The 13,991-nt window shown below is 55.5% G+C and overlaps 1 protein-coding gene across 2 annotated transcripts in view; it reads right to left on the bottom strand.

Moving 5' to 3' along the window:
- RAB11FIP3 (RAB11 family interacting protein 3) overlaps positions 1-13,991 on the bottom strand; it is a 38,174-nt gene continuing 24,183 nt past the window's right edge. For both annotated transcript variants that reach the window (XM_057385240.1, XM_057385239.1), the window contains 9 exons: positions 13,459-13,494; positions 10,684-10,777; positions 9,084-9,187; positions 7,173-7,313; positions 6,257-6,338; positions 4,454-4,591; positions 3,372-3,527; positions 2,883-3,023; positions 1-2,253 (listed from right to left, as the gene is read on the bottom strand). In XM_057385240.1, the coding sequence (XP_057241223.1) occupies positions 2,140-2,253; positions 2,883-3,023; positions 3,372-3,527; positions 4,454-4,591; positions 6,257-6,338; positions 7,173-7,313; positions 9,084-9,187; positions 10,684-10,777; positions 13,459-13,494 (1,006 nt within the window). In that variant the 3' untranslated portion in view covers positions 1-2,139. The remainder of the gene's footprint in view (positions 2,254-2,882; positions 3,024-3,371; positions 3,528-4,453; positions 4,592-6,256; positions 6,339-7,172; positions 7,314-9,083; positions 9,188-10,683; positions 10,778-13,458; positions 13,495-13,991) is intronic.

Genomic DNA, 13,991 nt, shown 5'->3' with positions numbered 1-13,991 from the left:
GCAGGAATAGTAACAGCTTTTAATCCGACAAGAATTGATACATCAGTTAAGACAATACTGTTTTTGCCTCTTTTTTGGGGGACTTCCTTCACATACTGGTCRGGAAAGAGGAACATTTTCGGGATGTACAGTTTTTGTTTTGTTTTTGTTTTTCTCTCTCCATAGGGACTTTAAAGCATGGTGAATGTGCAAGTCAGTGCTTTTTTTTTTGTTTGCTTAAAACTTTTTTTTTTCCCGGTGCTTATTTACAGTTACAGTACCTCTGTGAGAGCGACAGGAAAAAACAAACGATTGTTTGAGACCTGGGGATCCCAAGTCGAGAAAGGCAGATCTCCAATATTTATATATTTATACATATATATATATATATGCTTTTGTGTATACACAGATACATTTCTCTCTTCTTTTAAAGTATTAAAAAAATGGATCAACCTTCATCCTATAAAAATACCTACTCTACAAGATAGAAAAATTTTCCCTCTCCAAGTATACACTGATTTACACCCAAAGCTTCTCTGGAAATGTACATTACGTGGCTTCTTCCCGCGGGCTCGGGCAGGGAGGGAGGTGGGGAAGGATGGGTGCCGGCAGGGAGGGATGCAGGAGCTGCTCCAGCGTTTGGGGCTCGCCCCGACCCCGCTGCCCCTCGCGGGGCTCTGGGGATGAGCACCCGGAGGTGGCGCGGCCGTGGCTCGGCCGGGTCCCCCGGGATAAGGCGGTGACAGCGGCCACGTCCCCCGGGCAGGGTCACCCGAGAGCTGGAAGGGCTCGGGGAGGAACAGGAACCCCCGCGATCGCGGTGGCTTCTGCTTGCAGGCTGCTCTGGCATTCCTAAAACCTGACAAGCAGGAAAAGGAAGGGCTGGCCGAAGGGAAGGCGGATCGCTGGGATTCCCTGGCTGTGTCCTGCCGGGAGCCGCTCGGGGGTCACGCCGTGCCACGGCCGCCAGCGAGCCCCGAGCTGCCCGCTGTAAACATGGCTTTGTTTCCCAGGGAGCTGCTCTCCGGCTCCTGTCCCCATCGGCACGGAGAGTCCAGCCCGGCCGATGCCAGGCATGAGGAACGGGCGCGGCTCCGCCGGCCCAGCCCGGGAGCAGCAGGGAAAGGAGCCGGAGCGGGCTCTCCCTCCAGGACTGCAGCTATCACCGGCAGAGCCCTGCTCCGGCTGGGAATGGCACAGGCCACTGCCCCACTGGCACAGGCCAGGGACTTCGGGGAGCTCGGGCCTCTCCGCTGCAGCTCCCAAAGTGCTGCGTGTCCCACGCCGGGACCAGGAGAAGCGGGCAGGAGCAGCCTCCGGGGCGGGGTGAGGAGMTGCAGCCTCGCCCCGGGGCCGGCCGGACACAGCCCGTGTGTCTGTCCCCAGCTGGGGACGAGGGACAGAGGGACAGCTCTCACCGGAGCCACCCACCGGCAGAGCCCGGCGGGTCCAGAGGAGGAGGGAGGAGCAGGGAGCGGAGCCGGRATGCCGAGACGCGCCGACAGTACCGAGCCACGGACAGCAAAAATAAATAAGGAGGCCGGTGAGCAAGGGCRCTCACACCCTGTCCCCAGCGAACCCGGGCTGCCCCTGCAGCCACCGAGGGCTCGGCACGGGGCAACCAAGGGCTGAGCCAACTGGATCAGGACATTTGCATTAAGTTAATTAAAAAAAAAAACAAAAACAAAATTCCCAAAACCAAACCAAACCCCAGGCGTGTGTGAGTCCAGGATGCGCTTCTCTCATGCCCTGCTCTGCCTCGGTGAGTGTGTCAGGGACACTTTGGCACAGCAGAGGCTCGGGCTGGGCAGGGCAGCGGGGCAGAGTCAGCGCTGCCTCTTCCATCCCGTTATCCCGCGGTTCGGAGCGTCCCAGGGACGGGCCYGGTGCCTCTCGGGACAGTCCCCAGSGTCCCGGGCACTTCCCACAGTGTCCTGTGCTCCTTCTCCGGGTTCCCTTTCACCCCTCCGCAGCCAGGAGGGCTCAAAGTGACCGAGTCACACAGCAAAGCCTGGCTGCCGGCCTTCCTCTTCCCTGCTCCRGGGCTCAGTCACCCCCGACCTGAGGCTTCCCTGTGCCTTCATCAAGAGCAAAGATGATTGGAGTCCCTCTTCATCCTCTCAGAGCACCGAATGCACCCGACAGGGCTCCCGGCTGCCCTTACTTGACCTCCAGGATGGAGGGGTTGGTCTCCATGATGGCCACGATGATCCTGTCGATGTAATCCTGCAGGCGAAAGTTGATCTCCTCTTGCTTCTGGATCGCTTCCATGAGCTGCAAAAAAAGGGGAGAGGGAGGGAGAGGTCACTGCTGAGGGGTTCCTGTGGCTCTGAGCATCCCTGGGTGTCTCCCCCGTTCTCTCCTCCGGCCTGGGATATTCCTGACCCTGTTTCAATACCCAGGCAAAACTGGATATGCTTGTTCCTGTCCTTGCTCAAGCTCTCAGCCTGCTGGGACCCTGGAGAGAGCAGGGAGCATCACATTCCCATTGGATCCCCAAAATATCCCGGTGTGTTTCCCCAAAGATTAAATTCCAACCCGGGTGGTGTTTAGGCAGAACAAGCTGAGATCTCCAGGGAGAATGTCCTGGCTCCCAGGGGTTTAAGGCAGCTCCAAACAGRTGGACACAGCCTGTGGTGGCCACTCTGCCCTGGGAAGGGGAAGGCTGTCCCAGAATCAGCAGATGGGCAGGGAGCAGCTTCTCTGTCCCAGGAAGGAGGGCTGGGGGAGGCAGGGAAATCCTGTGAGCTCTACAAGGAGTAGTGTGGGGATTTCTTTGCTCTCAGGGGAATTTTGGGAATGGGCTGGATCATGTGCAGGGTCCATCAGTTCCTCCCTGGCCATCCCAGGGGCAGGCAGCCAGGAAGGGGCAGCCTGAGCCAGGAACTCCTCACGGCCCGTACCTCGTCTCTGGAGACAGAGCTGATCTCCGCTGCCAGGGACTCGGAGAAGGAGGCTGAGAAGAGGTTCTTGGCTCCCTGGATGCTCAGGTTGATGATCTGCCCATTCAGCTCATCGTTCTGCTCCTTCAGGTTCCTGTTGTCCTGTTGACACACACAAAGCACACCCTGCTGCAGCCCCTGCTGATCCAGCCTGGGAGAGGCAGGGGCTTGCACCCCAACACAGCTCACAGGGAACAGCACATGGGCTCCTGGCCCCRTCCCAGCAGAGCCCGGACAGCCTCTGGAAGCATCAGAAACACTGGGAATATCCAGGGAGCACAGCAAGGAAAAGGGCTYCTGTTGCCCCCAAGAACAGCATCCCTGTTCCAGGGCAGGAGAGCAAGCCCTGAGCTCCTGGATCCCCTCCATCCCTTGGGGAGAGTCCCTGCACCCTGCTGGCCCCTCCCTGTGGCCAGAGAATTGCTTCCCTCCCAGCCCAGCCCTTCCTACCTGCTTGAGCTGCTTGATCTCCTGCTCTAGCTCTGTCTCCCGTGTCCTGCTGTTGTACTCCTGCAGCCCCATGCTGCTGCTCCGGCCCCGCCGCTGCTCCGCCTCCAGCTTGAAGAGCTGCAGGTGCTCCAGCTGCTTCCTCAGGTCCTCGATCAGCTGCAGGCAAGGCCAAGGGGATGAGTGAGTGTCACGGGCCCCGAGATGTGGCAGCACYCTCTGGATGTGGGAGCAGCTCCACAGATTGCTGCAGCAGCATTGCTGCCCAGAGCTGTGGCTGCCCCTGGATCCCTGGCAGTGCCCAAGGCCAGGTTGGATGGGGCTTGGAGCAGCCTGGGACAGTGGAAGGTGTCCCTGCCTATGGCTGGGGTGGCACTGGATGGGCTTTGAGGTCTCTCCCGACCCAAACTGTCCCAGGATTAAATCCCTTTCTGGGGGCACTCGGATTCCCCTCCCTCCCTCCCTCACACATCCAGCAAGCAGGAATGGGGGAGCTACAAAAACACAGAGGAAGAGCCCTGGGAAGGGCTTGCTGGAGCCCCAGGGATGCTGGGTTTGGGTCTGCAAACCCCACAGACCCCCCAGCACTGCCGGCCCTCCTTGGGCAGCCCCTCCTGCTGCACTGCTGGGTCCCCACCTCACACAACAACACCCCAGTGACAATTCTACTTTGGACCCAAAGTTCCTTTCCTGCACCACAGCCAGAGCCTCCAGCTGGAATTACCAGGCACAGGAGGAGCAGGAGGGCAGTGACTCTCCCTGAGCACTGAGCCCTCCCTGAGCAGCTTCAGCCCCTTTCCTCCTGCCTGCTAAACTCGGAAGGGAAGGGAAGGGAAGGGAAGGGAAGGGAAGGGAAGGGAAGGGAAGGGAAGGGAAGGGAAGGAGCTGGGGTGGCACAGCCCCCCTGGCAGGCCCAGACAGGCTGGATGGATTTCAGTGCAGCAGAGCAGACTGAGATGCTGCAGCTTGGCTGCTGAACCCCCTTCCTCTGCCCAGGCAGCACCAATAGCTCCCTTCACACCTGGTTTTGGGGAGGCTGCCAAGGCTAGGTACCCCCATTTTGGGCAGGCCCAGGTTCCACTCACCTCCTGCGTTGACTCCTTCTCCTTCTGGAACTGGTGCCTCTCCTGACTCAGCTTGTCCCCCATCTTCCTCTTTTTCTCCTGCTCCTCTGTGAGCTGCACAGTGAGGTCCTCGATCTCATCCAGCAGCTTCTGCTTCTCCTGCAAGGACATGAGGAGCCCTGGTGAGAAGGCCCCGCAGGGAATGCTCCTCTCCTGAGGAACGAGGATGCTCAGCCTGCTGGGATTTCATCTGCTCAGGGCTCCCCAGGGCTTTGGCAGCCACACAGCAGAGCTGCACTGAGAGGCAGCAAGGGATGGCTCCAGGATACATCCRTGTGAACATCCCCACTTGTGCTGTTTTCTGGGAAGTATGAGGATGGCGTGGGATGGGCTGCAGGGGACTGGGGCCAGCACGGGGTYTCCAGGCCAGGAGGAGACATTAAATCATGAAATCATAAATCTCCTGATGCCTGGACTTCAGCAAAGCTCTGAATCGAAAATCTTTACCTCCCTCTTGGTTTCAGATATGAAAGATATGAAAGGTTTGAAYTGATCCAAGAAGGAATCGAGCAGCTCAAGCAGGATGTGAAGCACACAGCCCAGCTCTGCTCCCTTCTTGTTCCCAAAGCCTTGGCTGAATGTTTGGGATGCAGGTGAAGATGCCAAGAGCCCTGAGCATCTACTTGTGAGCAGCTCAGCCCCTCCCCAGGCTCACAGCTGCCAGTCCAAGGGAAAGGTTTTGGCTTCCAGAGCTCCCCAAAAGCTACAAGACCCCTCAGGGCTGGGGATGCGTGGCCCATGGCACGCAGGGCTGAGCAGAAGCTCCATGGGGAGCTCCAGCTGCTGGTCTGGGGGGTCCTGCTCCATGGGGCAGAGCCAAAGGCACCACAGCAGCCGGAAAGGCAGCACTGACAACAAAATCCTGATTGTTGGGCACTGGACAAGAGAGGAGCTCATCGACTGGGCAGGAGGGGCAGTGACTGCACCTCTTGCTCCTCCTTCATCCCATGGACTGTGGAGGGGGAGGAGCACAGCTCTGCAGGGATCAAACCCAAMTTCCCATGGCTGAAACCCCCCGAGGCAGGGAATTCATCCTCAGAGCCCCAGGGGTTTTCCTGCCCCAGCCCCAGCTGGACTCACAAGGTCCTGGCAGGTGAAGAGCACATCAGGAGGGATGGAGCTGCAGCACTCTCCCATGGGATTAAACATGGATAAAATGCCTCAGGCCCTTCAGCTGGGTGAAGAGGTTTGATTTCCCTTCAATTTAAACCTTAATTGTGCCCCAGGCTTGGCAGAGACAAATGCAGCCCCTGTTTTAGGTGTTCCATCCATAACCCACGCTGTGTCCAAACACGGGGCTCTGGTCCACCCCAGGGAGCCTGGGGAAGCCTCAAACTCCAGCCCTGCATGGCCCTGGATCCTGAGCAGGTGAGTGAAGAGGGTCTGGGGATGACACAGATCTTTGAAAACTCAACTCACAAATCCCAGGACATGGAGATGGAGCATCCCTGCTCCTCCTCCTCCCYTGCACAGGGCTGGAGCCACAGRGATGGGGACARGGATGGGGACAAGCTTCCACAAGAGGGCACGAGTCCCCTCCTGAGCAGCTGCTGTCACTGAGATTTATCAGGGTTTTATTCCCAGCTCCACACCAACACTGGGAACCTGCATGGACAGTGGATGGGATGGTGCTGGTGCAGTGTGGGGTCTGCAGGCACTGGGAAGGGCAGGCAGCTGGTTTGGTACATTAAATGGATCTCATGTTCTTGGAAACTCATCCCAAAACCACAATTCCATCCCCAAACCAGGCACCCCTGGCCTCACCTCCTCAAGCCTCTCGATGTTGGCTCTCAGACAGGGGACACAGGATCTCAGCTCACTGTTCTCATCATCCAGCTGCTGCAGCCTGCAAAGGGAACGGCTGTGAGCTTCATCCCAGGATCCCAGGAGGGAGAGAAAACCTCTCCAGGAATACTGAACCAAAGGGAAGCCAGCAGGGATTCCTCTGTTCACAGTAAACCCCGAGGTTCCCACTAAATCTGCTGCCAGGGGAGAGAGGSGGGCACCCACACAATCCTGACACATCCTTCTCCATCAGACGCAGGGCTATTCCCTGTTCCAAGGGTTTTATCAGTCCCTGGACAAGCCTCAGCACCAGAGACATCAGAGCAGGGGGGCAGAGAGGGCTCTGGCTTTGCATTCCCAGGTAAAACCCCACTGTCTTTGTCTTTCATGCATTGCAAAGCTGAACAACAGCAAAACATCCTGGAAAATCTGGAAAAACCCTGTCAAACAACTGAAACCTCTCCCACCCCACTTCCTCCTTTGGAATCCAGCAGGCAGCATGAAGCACCCTGGCTGGGACACTCTGCCTTTTGGGCACTCTTCTTTCCCAGRCATTTGCCTGTTTCCATCAAGTGGAAAACATCTGGGCATTAAAAGCACTCCCAGAGGTCRTTTATGGGATTTATTAATAAATCCCCTCTTCATCCCCATGCTGTGGGGCTGACACAGGGATTGAGGATGGGCGCTAAACTTAAAACTTAAAATTCAAATAAAGAATCCAAGATGAGGTCCATGGACCAAACTCAGACAAAACTCAGCCAAAACTCAGGATTTGTGAGGATTTTAGCCACACCTTGAACCAGTTAAACCCCCTGTGAGCCTCCCTGTGTCCCCCAAGGCTGCCTGGGCACAGATTCCAGGGTGGCTCCAGCAGGGTGCCCCCAGCCAGCCCCACCTGGCCTGCAGGTTCTCGATCTCAATGCTCTTCTCCCTCTCCATTTTGCTGAGCAGCTCCCTCTGCTTCTTGATCTCCTCCAGCAGGGTCTGGTCAGCCCTCAGCTCCTGCTCCTTCAGCTGCTCCTCGAGTGCATTGGCTCTGCCGAGAGCAGAGAGAGGGGGTTAAGCTCTCCTTAGGCCCATCCCAGCAGGCTGCCATTCCAAGGCAAGGACCAGACTCCCTTCCCAACCCTCCTCCCACCCCACAGGGGAGCTGGGAGAAGCAGATGGTAAAACAGAACGATCTGCCACGGAAAACACGCTGATCACCATCTCCAACAGCTTCACTGCATCCCAGCAGGTACAAGCAGCACCTTTTCCATTAAAGGTTCCCTGAGTCAGCTGCCTTAAGGATTCCAAGCAATTCATTCAACTTCTGGCCTTGGAAAAATGTTCATTTTCAATTATTTTTAAAGGTCTCCTATTAGCATTAGAATTATTTCCAAGTGCAACCACACACATATGCATTTCTTAGAGGGAATCTCAGAGTGGCTGAGGTTAGAAAGGACCTTTAAGATCATCTAATCCAGTGGCCATGGCAGAGGAATCCTCCTTCAGCTGTTGCCAGCTCAGTCTCATTGTGCAGAGAAAAGACAACAACAGCCCCAATCCTCCTTGTTCTCACTCTCTTGTGACCCCAACAAAAAATATGTGATATGCAGGTCACCCTTCTGTGTGTCAGCAGAACTGCTAATCACAGAATCCCAGAATGGTTTGGGTGGGAAGGTACCCTAAAGCCCATCCCATCCCATGGGCAGGGACACCTCCCACTGTCCCAGAGTGCTCCAATCCCCGTCCAACCTGGCCTTGGACACTGCCAGGGATGGGGCTGGGAGCTGGAATTCATGCAGTAGCTTTTCCCAAGTGAAGGCTTTTCCCAGCTGATCCCACCCCTCCCAGCCCTGAGCTCATCCAGGGCTTTACCCACTCGGAGCCAGCTGACACTTCTGGGCCAAGCTGCTGAAGTGAAAACACTTCCCTCGCTCCCAAGTTTATCAGGGCTTAGGGAAACCTTTGCTGGAGTGGCTCMGTTCCCTGACACGACTGTTACTTAACAGAATTACAGCCCTATAGATAAACTCTGCGGGGTTTATCTGCCCAGGGTACAGATATGTTGGGAGAGAGGAGCCTGGCAGATTAGCACAGGCAGGGATTACATAATGTGGGATCCAAAGGGCTGCACCCAGCCACGATACAGCCTTGGAGCTCCAGGGACTGTTTGGAAGGGGCATATGGGGCAGGAAAACACAGTAAATATAAACACAAATATGTATCTATTAAAAAAGCCAAAACCCAAAGCTCCAGAGACCTTCTGGGAGGGACACATGGAGCAGGGAGGCACATTTAAAAAAAAAACAACAGAAAAAACAAACCCCCCCCCCAAACAACAGCAACAACAAAACATCCTGAATGGTAAAGGGTGCCACAAGGGTTATTGATTCCAGCTCCCAGCCCTGCCCAGACCCCTCAACAATCCCACCCTGTCCATCCCTGGCAGTGCTGTCCAAACTCTCCTGGAGCTCTGGCAGCCTCAGGGCCGGGACCATTCCCTGGGGAGCCTGGGCAGTGCCAGCACCCTCTGGGACAAGAACCTTTCCCTGATATCCAACCTGACACCCCGTTCCCTGACACAGTTCCAGGCCATTAAAGGCCATATATAAAAAACCACCAAAATCTAAGTTATGGAGCTCCAGAAAACTTTCAGGACGGACATGTGGATTGGGGAAGCAYATAAAATATATATAAATTCAAAATRTCCCTGTGTCCTGTTCTCAGCTGGGGTAGTGCCAGTATTCCTGGTAGCTGGTCTGGCTTTGGGAAGGCTGCTGGAGCTCACAGAGGGCACAGGCTCCCCAGCAGAGGCTCCTACCTGTGCACCAGCTGCAGGTTCTCCTGCCGCAGGCGGCTGTGCTGCTCCCCATTGGCAGCCGTGTCCTTCTCCAGCTCTGTCACCCGCTTCTCCAGGAACACCACCTGTGACAGGGACATGGATCAGCCTCTGGCCATCCCCAAACCCACAGCAGCCTCCACCAACCCTAAACATGGAGAGTTCCACTGGAATGGGGCAGCCATGCCTTGATTTAAAGCATCCCTTTAGAACATCCTTTTCCAGCCTGGTTTCCCAGGCTTTGATGGGAACCCCCATGTACCAGTTTGGGGTCAAACAGATCACTCTTTCCTTTCTTTAGCCCCTTCCTGATGACATCCTAAAAGAAGCCTAGATCCTGGTGSATCTCCAGAGCTCTGCTGCATCCGTGTGCAGCCTGAGGCTGGATAGCACCCTGGAACAGCATGGAAACCCTGAATTTACAGCTGGAGGCATCACTGCCAGCTGGTGGGGAAGCACCACAGATGAGGAATTTCCCCCTGACCCTGTACAGCATTTATTCCAGCTCTATGTTCATTTTAGGCATTCAAATCCCATGTAAAACCATCCTGGGGGAGAGGCAATGGGGAGCATGTCTGGAAAAGCCAAATCCTGGCTCTGGGAGAAGGGCAAGAAATATGGGAGGATTAAAAAKGCCTTTCCCAGCACTGCCTTTTCCATCAAAGGTTTCCCAAGTCAGATGCCTTAAGGAACCCAACTATTTTATTCAGCTTCCAGCCTTGTAAAAACGTTGATTTTGGATTATTTTTTACTGGTCTTCTCTGCATTATAATTATTTCYAAGTGCAGCCACACACATACATATTTCTCTTTGACACACAGCTCCTGCGGACATTCACATTTCAGAGCTAAAAAGCCACTTCCAAGGAGTTTCAGGAACRAAGCAGACATTTATACAAGCCCCAGCTCCCCAATCTTTAATTTTCCTTCTTTCCCCTAACTTCTTTTCCCTGTTTTTGACTAGGGCTGCTCAAACAAAACCTTTCCTGTGCTCTCACTGTATCCTACAACTCTTTCCTTGTAACACCCCAGGAAAACCCAGCAGCACCAGCACAAAGTCAGCTCCATCCTGGCAGCACGAGCAGAGTGTGCCAAGGAGAGGAAGTTGTTGTTTCACATTGGGTGGATTGACTCAGAAAAGCAGAACCTGAAAACGTCTTCTGGTGGGAAGGAGAAGTGAAAATGCTGCCTTGTGGACAGCCCCAGCAAACTGGGGAAGCCACTGACCCCAGAGAGGGATCCACGGTCACCTCCTGACCCGGCACAGCACCTGGAGTGCTCTCCTCCTCCATCCTCCATCATCCTCCTCCATCCCCTCTCCTCCTCCATCCCCTCAGTGTGGAGAGCTTCCCATGTCCCACCTGCACCCATCCACCCACAGAGAGGAGCTGCAGCCTGCTCCTGCTGGGAATGTGGGAGCACTGCAAGGCACTGAATCCTCCAGGGTAACACAGACAGCACTGCTCCCACCGTGTCCTAGAAATCCTTTACCCTCAGCATGCCAGAAACCCCCAGCAGGAGCAGCACAAGTCAGCTCTATCCCAGCGGCCCAGGCAGAGAGGAGAAGGGAAGGAGCCCCTGACCTTGTCAGTGATGTCCTCGTCCGTGCACTCCAGGTTCTCCCGGTAGGATTCCTCCATCACCCCCACAGCCAGTGAGCCCGTCTGGTGCAGCTGCCTGAAACAGAGACAAACCACCCCAACCCAGAGCAGCACGGGCATCAGCGCCAGCATGGGCACCATGGGGCTGCCCCCCGCCCGCCTCGGCCCCTGCCCCGGGGATTTGGTCACTCCAGGAGCGCGGGGCAGCCCTGGCACAGCAGCCCTGGCACAGCAGCCCTGGTACAGCAGCCCTGGCACAGCAGCCCTGGCACTGCAGCCCTGGCACTGCAGCCCTGGCACAGCAGCCCTGGTACAGCAGCCCTGGCACAGCAGCCCTGGCACAGCAGCCCTGGCACAGCAGCCCTGGCACGGCAGCCCTGGCACAGCAGCCCTGGCACAGCAGCCCTGGCACTGCAGCCCTGCCCCTCAGCACCGAGCTCTCCTGGCAGTGCCAGCCCCGCGAAGCGCCCGCACCACGGACGTGGAGGCGCTCCGGGGACTTCACACCGGGATCATTGCTCCTGCTCTTTGGAATGGAASAGATAAGAGCTCCTTCTTCCCACTTTCCTTCTTTAGCACGGGAATTATCCAGCAAAGGACAGAGTACTCCCAAGGCTGATAAGGCTGGGAAGAAGTGGGGGTGTGAGGAAGGGAGGGGGATGAACCCCCCTGAGGCTGTTGTGACCCCCCCCAGCCCGGGGTGAGCTAATCATTAACGAGGCCATGTGACACTGGTGTCCCCAGCTTTGTGACGAGCTAAAGGACATCCTGGGGAGGGGCTGCTTTGGGCTTCACCCCCACCATGGCCACGGATCTGCTCTGGAGAGAAACTGCCACRGGAATGGAGGTGGATCAGCCCTGGGACCCCAGGCAGGAGGAAAACACTGCTCTCACACTGCCTTCAGCAGGAGATGGATAAGAAAACCACGGAGGTCTCTTTAAACCTCAGTTTTTTGTCAGAATTTGTACCAGTGGCTCTCAAAATCCTCCTACTATGCAGTGTGCTCATGCCAGGACTCACTAAGCACAACCAGCATTTACCAGGAGACCACAGCCTGATTTTGTATCCTCACCCCCAGTTTATATTTAGATTTTAAAGTCTCAGGCGCATTTGTCATTTAAATTGTGCCAAGCACAACAGGGCTTAAGCAGCTGAGATTTCTTGGCACGAGCAGAACCCGGATAACAAAAATGAGGAAACAGCTCTTAGCAAAATAAAATCAATTTTCCAAAAGCAAATGTTTTGGGATTATTCGCTAATTACAGTATCTGCAATGAAGGGCTTACTTTGGGCTGAGCTGAAGKATCTTGCTCCGCAAAACGCTGTTATCTCCCTCCTTATCACAAACCAAACCCAACTGCTCTTGAATTAACCAGTGTTTACCCAAGCCCACACGTCCCTGCCTCACAAAAGCAAAGGGTCAGGAGGGTTTAATCTCCTGTAAAACAGGGAATCTCCATTCCCAAAAATTTAACTCAAATCCTCTCTAAATTATCTGTGCTGGGCACTGGACAAAAACTTGTCCCAAAACAGGAAACCTGGGGACAGGCTGCTCCCCTGAACTCTTTTTCCTGCCAGTGTTTTTAACAAAGCCCTAGAAAGCAAGATGACTGCAAGTAGGAAATGTAATATCAAGGATCTGCTTCCTTTCCAGGAGGGGGAACTGTGCCAGGGGAGATTGCTGAATGYGGGAAAAGTGGAGAAGGGAAAGGTGTGAGAGCACAGTGGGAGGAAGAGGAGCAGGATCAGCACAGGGAGCAGAGTGAGGGCCAGGAACAGGAACATTCCCAAACTGAGCTGCCTGCTCCTCCACAGTGTCCCTGTCCTGCTGGGAAACCAAAGAGAAATCCAACAGGTGCCGAGGGAAATGTCCCTCCTGAGCATGGCAAAGGCAGAACAGCACAGGTAAGACTGAGTTTATCCTTAAAATTGTGATGGCCCAGGAACGGGACGGATGAGGGAGCTGGGAGAGGAAAGGYGAGTACCAGGTGACATCAAGAGGGGAGGGAAGGACTCTCTGCTGCAGAGATCCACAGCAAACTCCTTGGATACATCCAACATCCCTGGGAAGTCAGGGATCAAAATGCCCACCTGGAAAAGGTGGCCAACACCACACAAGGCGGTTGTGCAGGACAGGAGCAGCATAGAACTAAACCTGGGCTTAAACCTAGGCTTCAACCAGGGTTAAACCATTAAACCAGGGTTACTCACAGCCCCCAGGATGTCTCAGAGCCCCTGAGTGAGCACGGGGAGCTGCTCCCACAGAAGGGGGAGCTGCTCCCACGAACTACTGAGGGTGACACTGAGTGAAATAAAACAGCACCAAGAGCAGTCTAARGTGGCTGGGATTTTTGGGGGGCTGGAGAACCCCTCTAGGTGGGGCTACCCACTGGTCTGGTCTTTCAGAACTCTAGAGACAGGGTGACACTGGGAAGGGGATAACCCAGAGGGGTATGTCCTTCTGGAGACTCCTTCCCTGCTCCCTGTGCTCCCTGCTATGGCACTGGCAGGATGGAGTGGGAGGAAAAGCACCCCAATTTTTTCCTGGAAGGAACCAGGTTGCCAGCAGCCTCCAGCTGTGTGCACGAGTGAGAAACCCCCATTCCAGAAAAAAGATACCAGAATTAAACCCACTTTTCCCCAGCAGCATGGAATATATCCAGAAATACAAGGCTCCAAGCTTATTTGGAGTTTTCCTTCCGAGGAGCCGGCAGCTCGTAGGGATCAAGCAAACAACAGCAGGAGTATAAGCTTACCTTGCCACCTTCTTGCTGGAGAGTCTTTTATTTGGGCTGCAAAATGAAGAAAAAACAGGAAAGAGTTAGAAAAGCTGACAGTGGAGAGCCAGGGGAACAGGAAACTGCAGGGAGTCCGGGGCACATCCTCGGCTCTGGCAGGGAGCGCCCTTGGCATGCACCCCCCAAATCCCTGGGAAGAGCAGCAGAGGGCCCACGGCCGTGGTTAACACAGAGGAATAACAGAGCTCATGGAATAACACCAGAGAGGAAGCTCACTGCCCCCCAGCACGCTCCGCTCCCCCGCCGATCCCTGCCTGAAAACCGATCCCCAAGGAAAGGGCTGAGAATAGCAGCGAGGCTGGGGGGGCAGTGGAGCTGGCGGCAGAGCGAGCCACGTCCCCTGCATGCCACAGCACCCAGGCCACCCCTGCCACCCCCAGAGCACCCACAGGCTGGGGACACAGAGCAGCCCCTGCTGCCAACAGCACATCATCCCTCCTTCTGCCCTCCCACAGCCACTGTCCCCTGGATCAGTCCATCCTGCCCTTCCA

The sequence above is a fragment of the Malurus melanocephalus genome, unplaced genomic scaffold (assembly GCF_030028575.1).
Source record: "Malurus melanocephalus ecotype Western Australia unplaced genomic scaffold, MMel_1.1 scaffold_801, whole genome shotgun sequence".
NCBI lineage: Eukaryota > Metazoa > Chordata > Aves > Passeriformes > Maluridae > Malurus > Malurus melanocephalus.
Note: the sequence above shows the minus strand (reverse complement) of the source record. Positions and strands in the feature narration are given on the sequence as shown.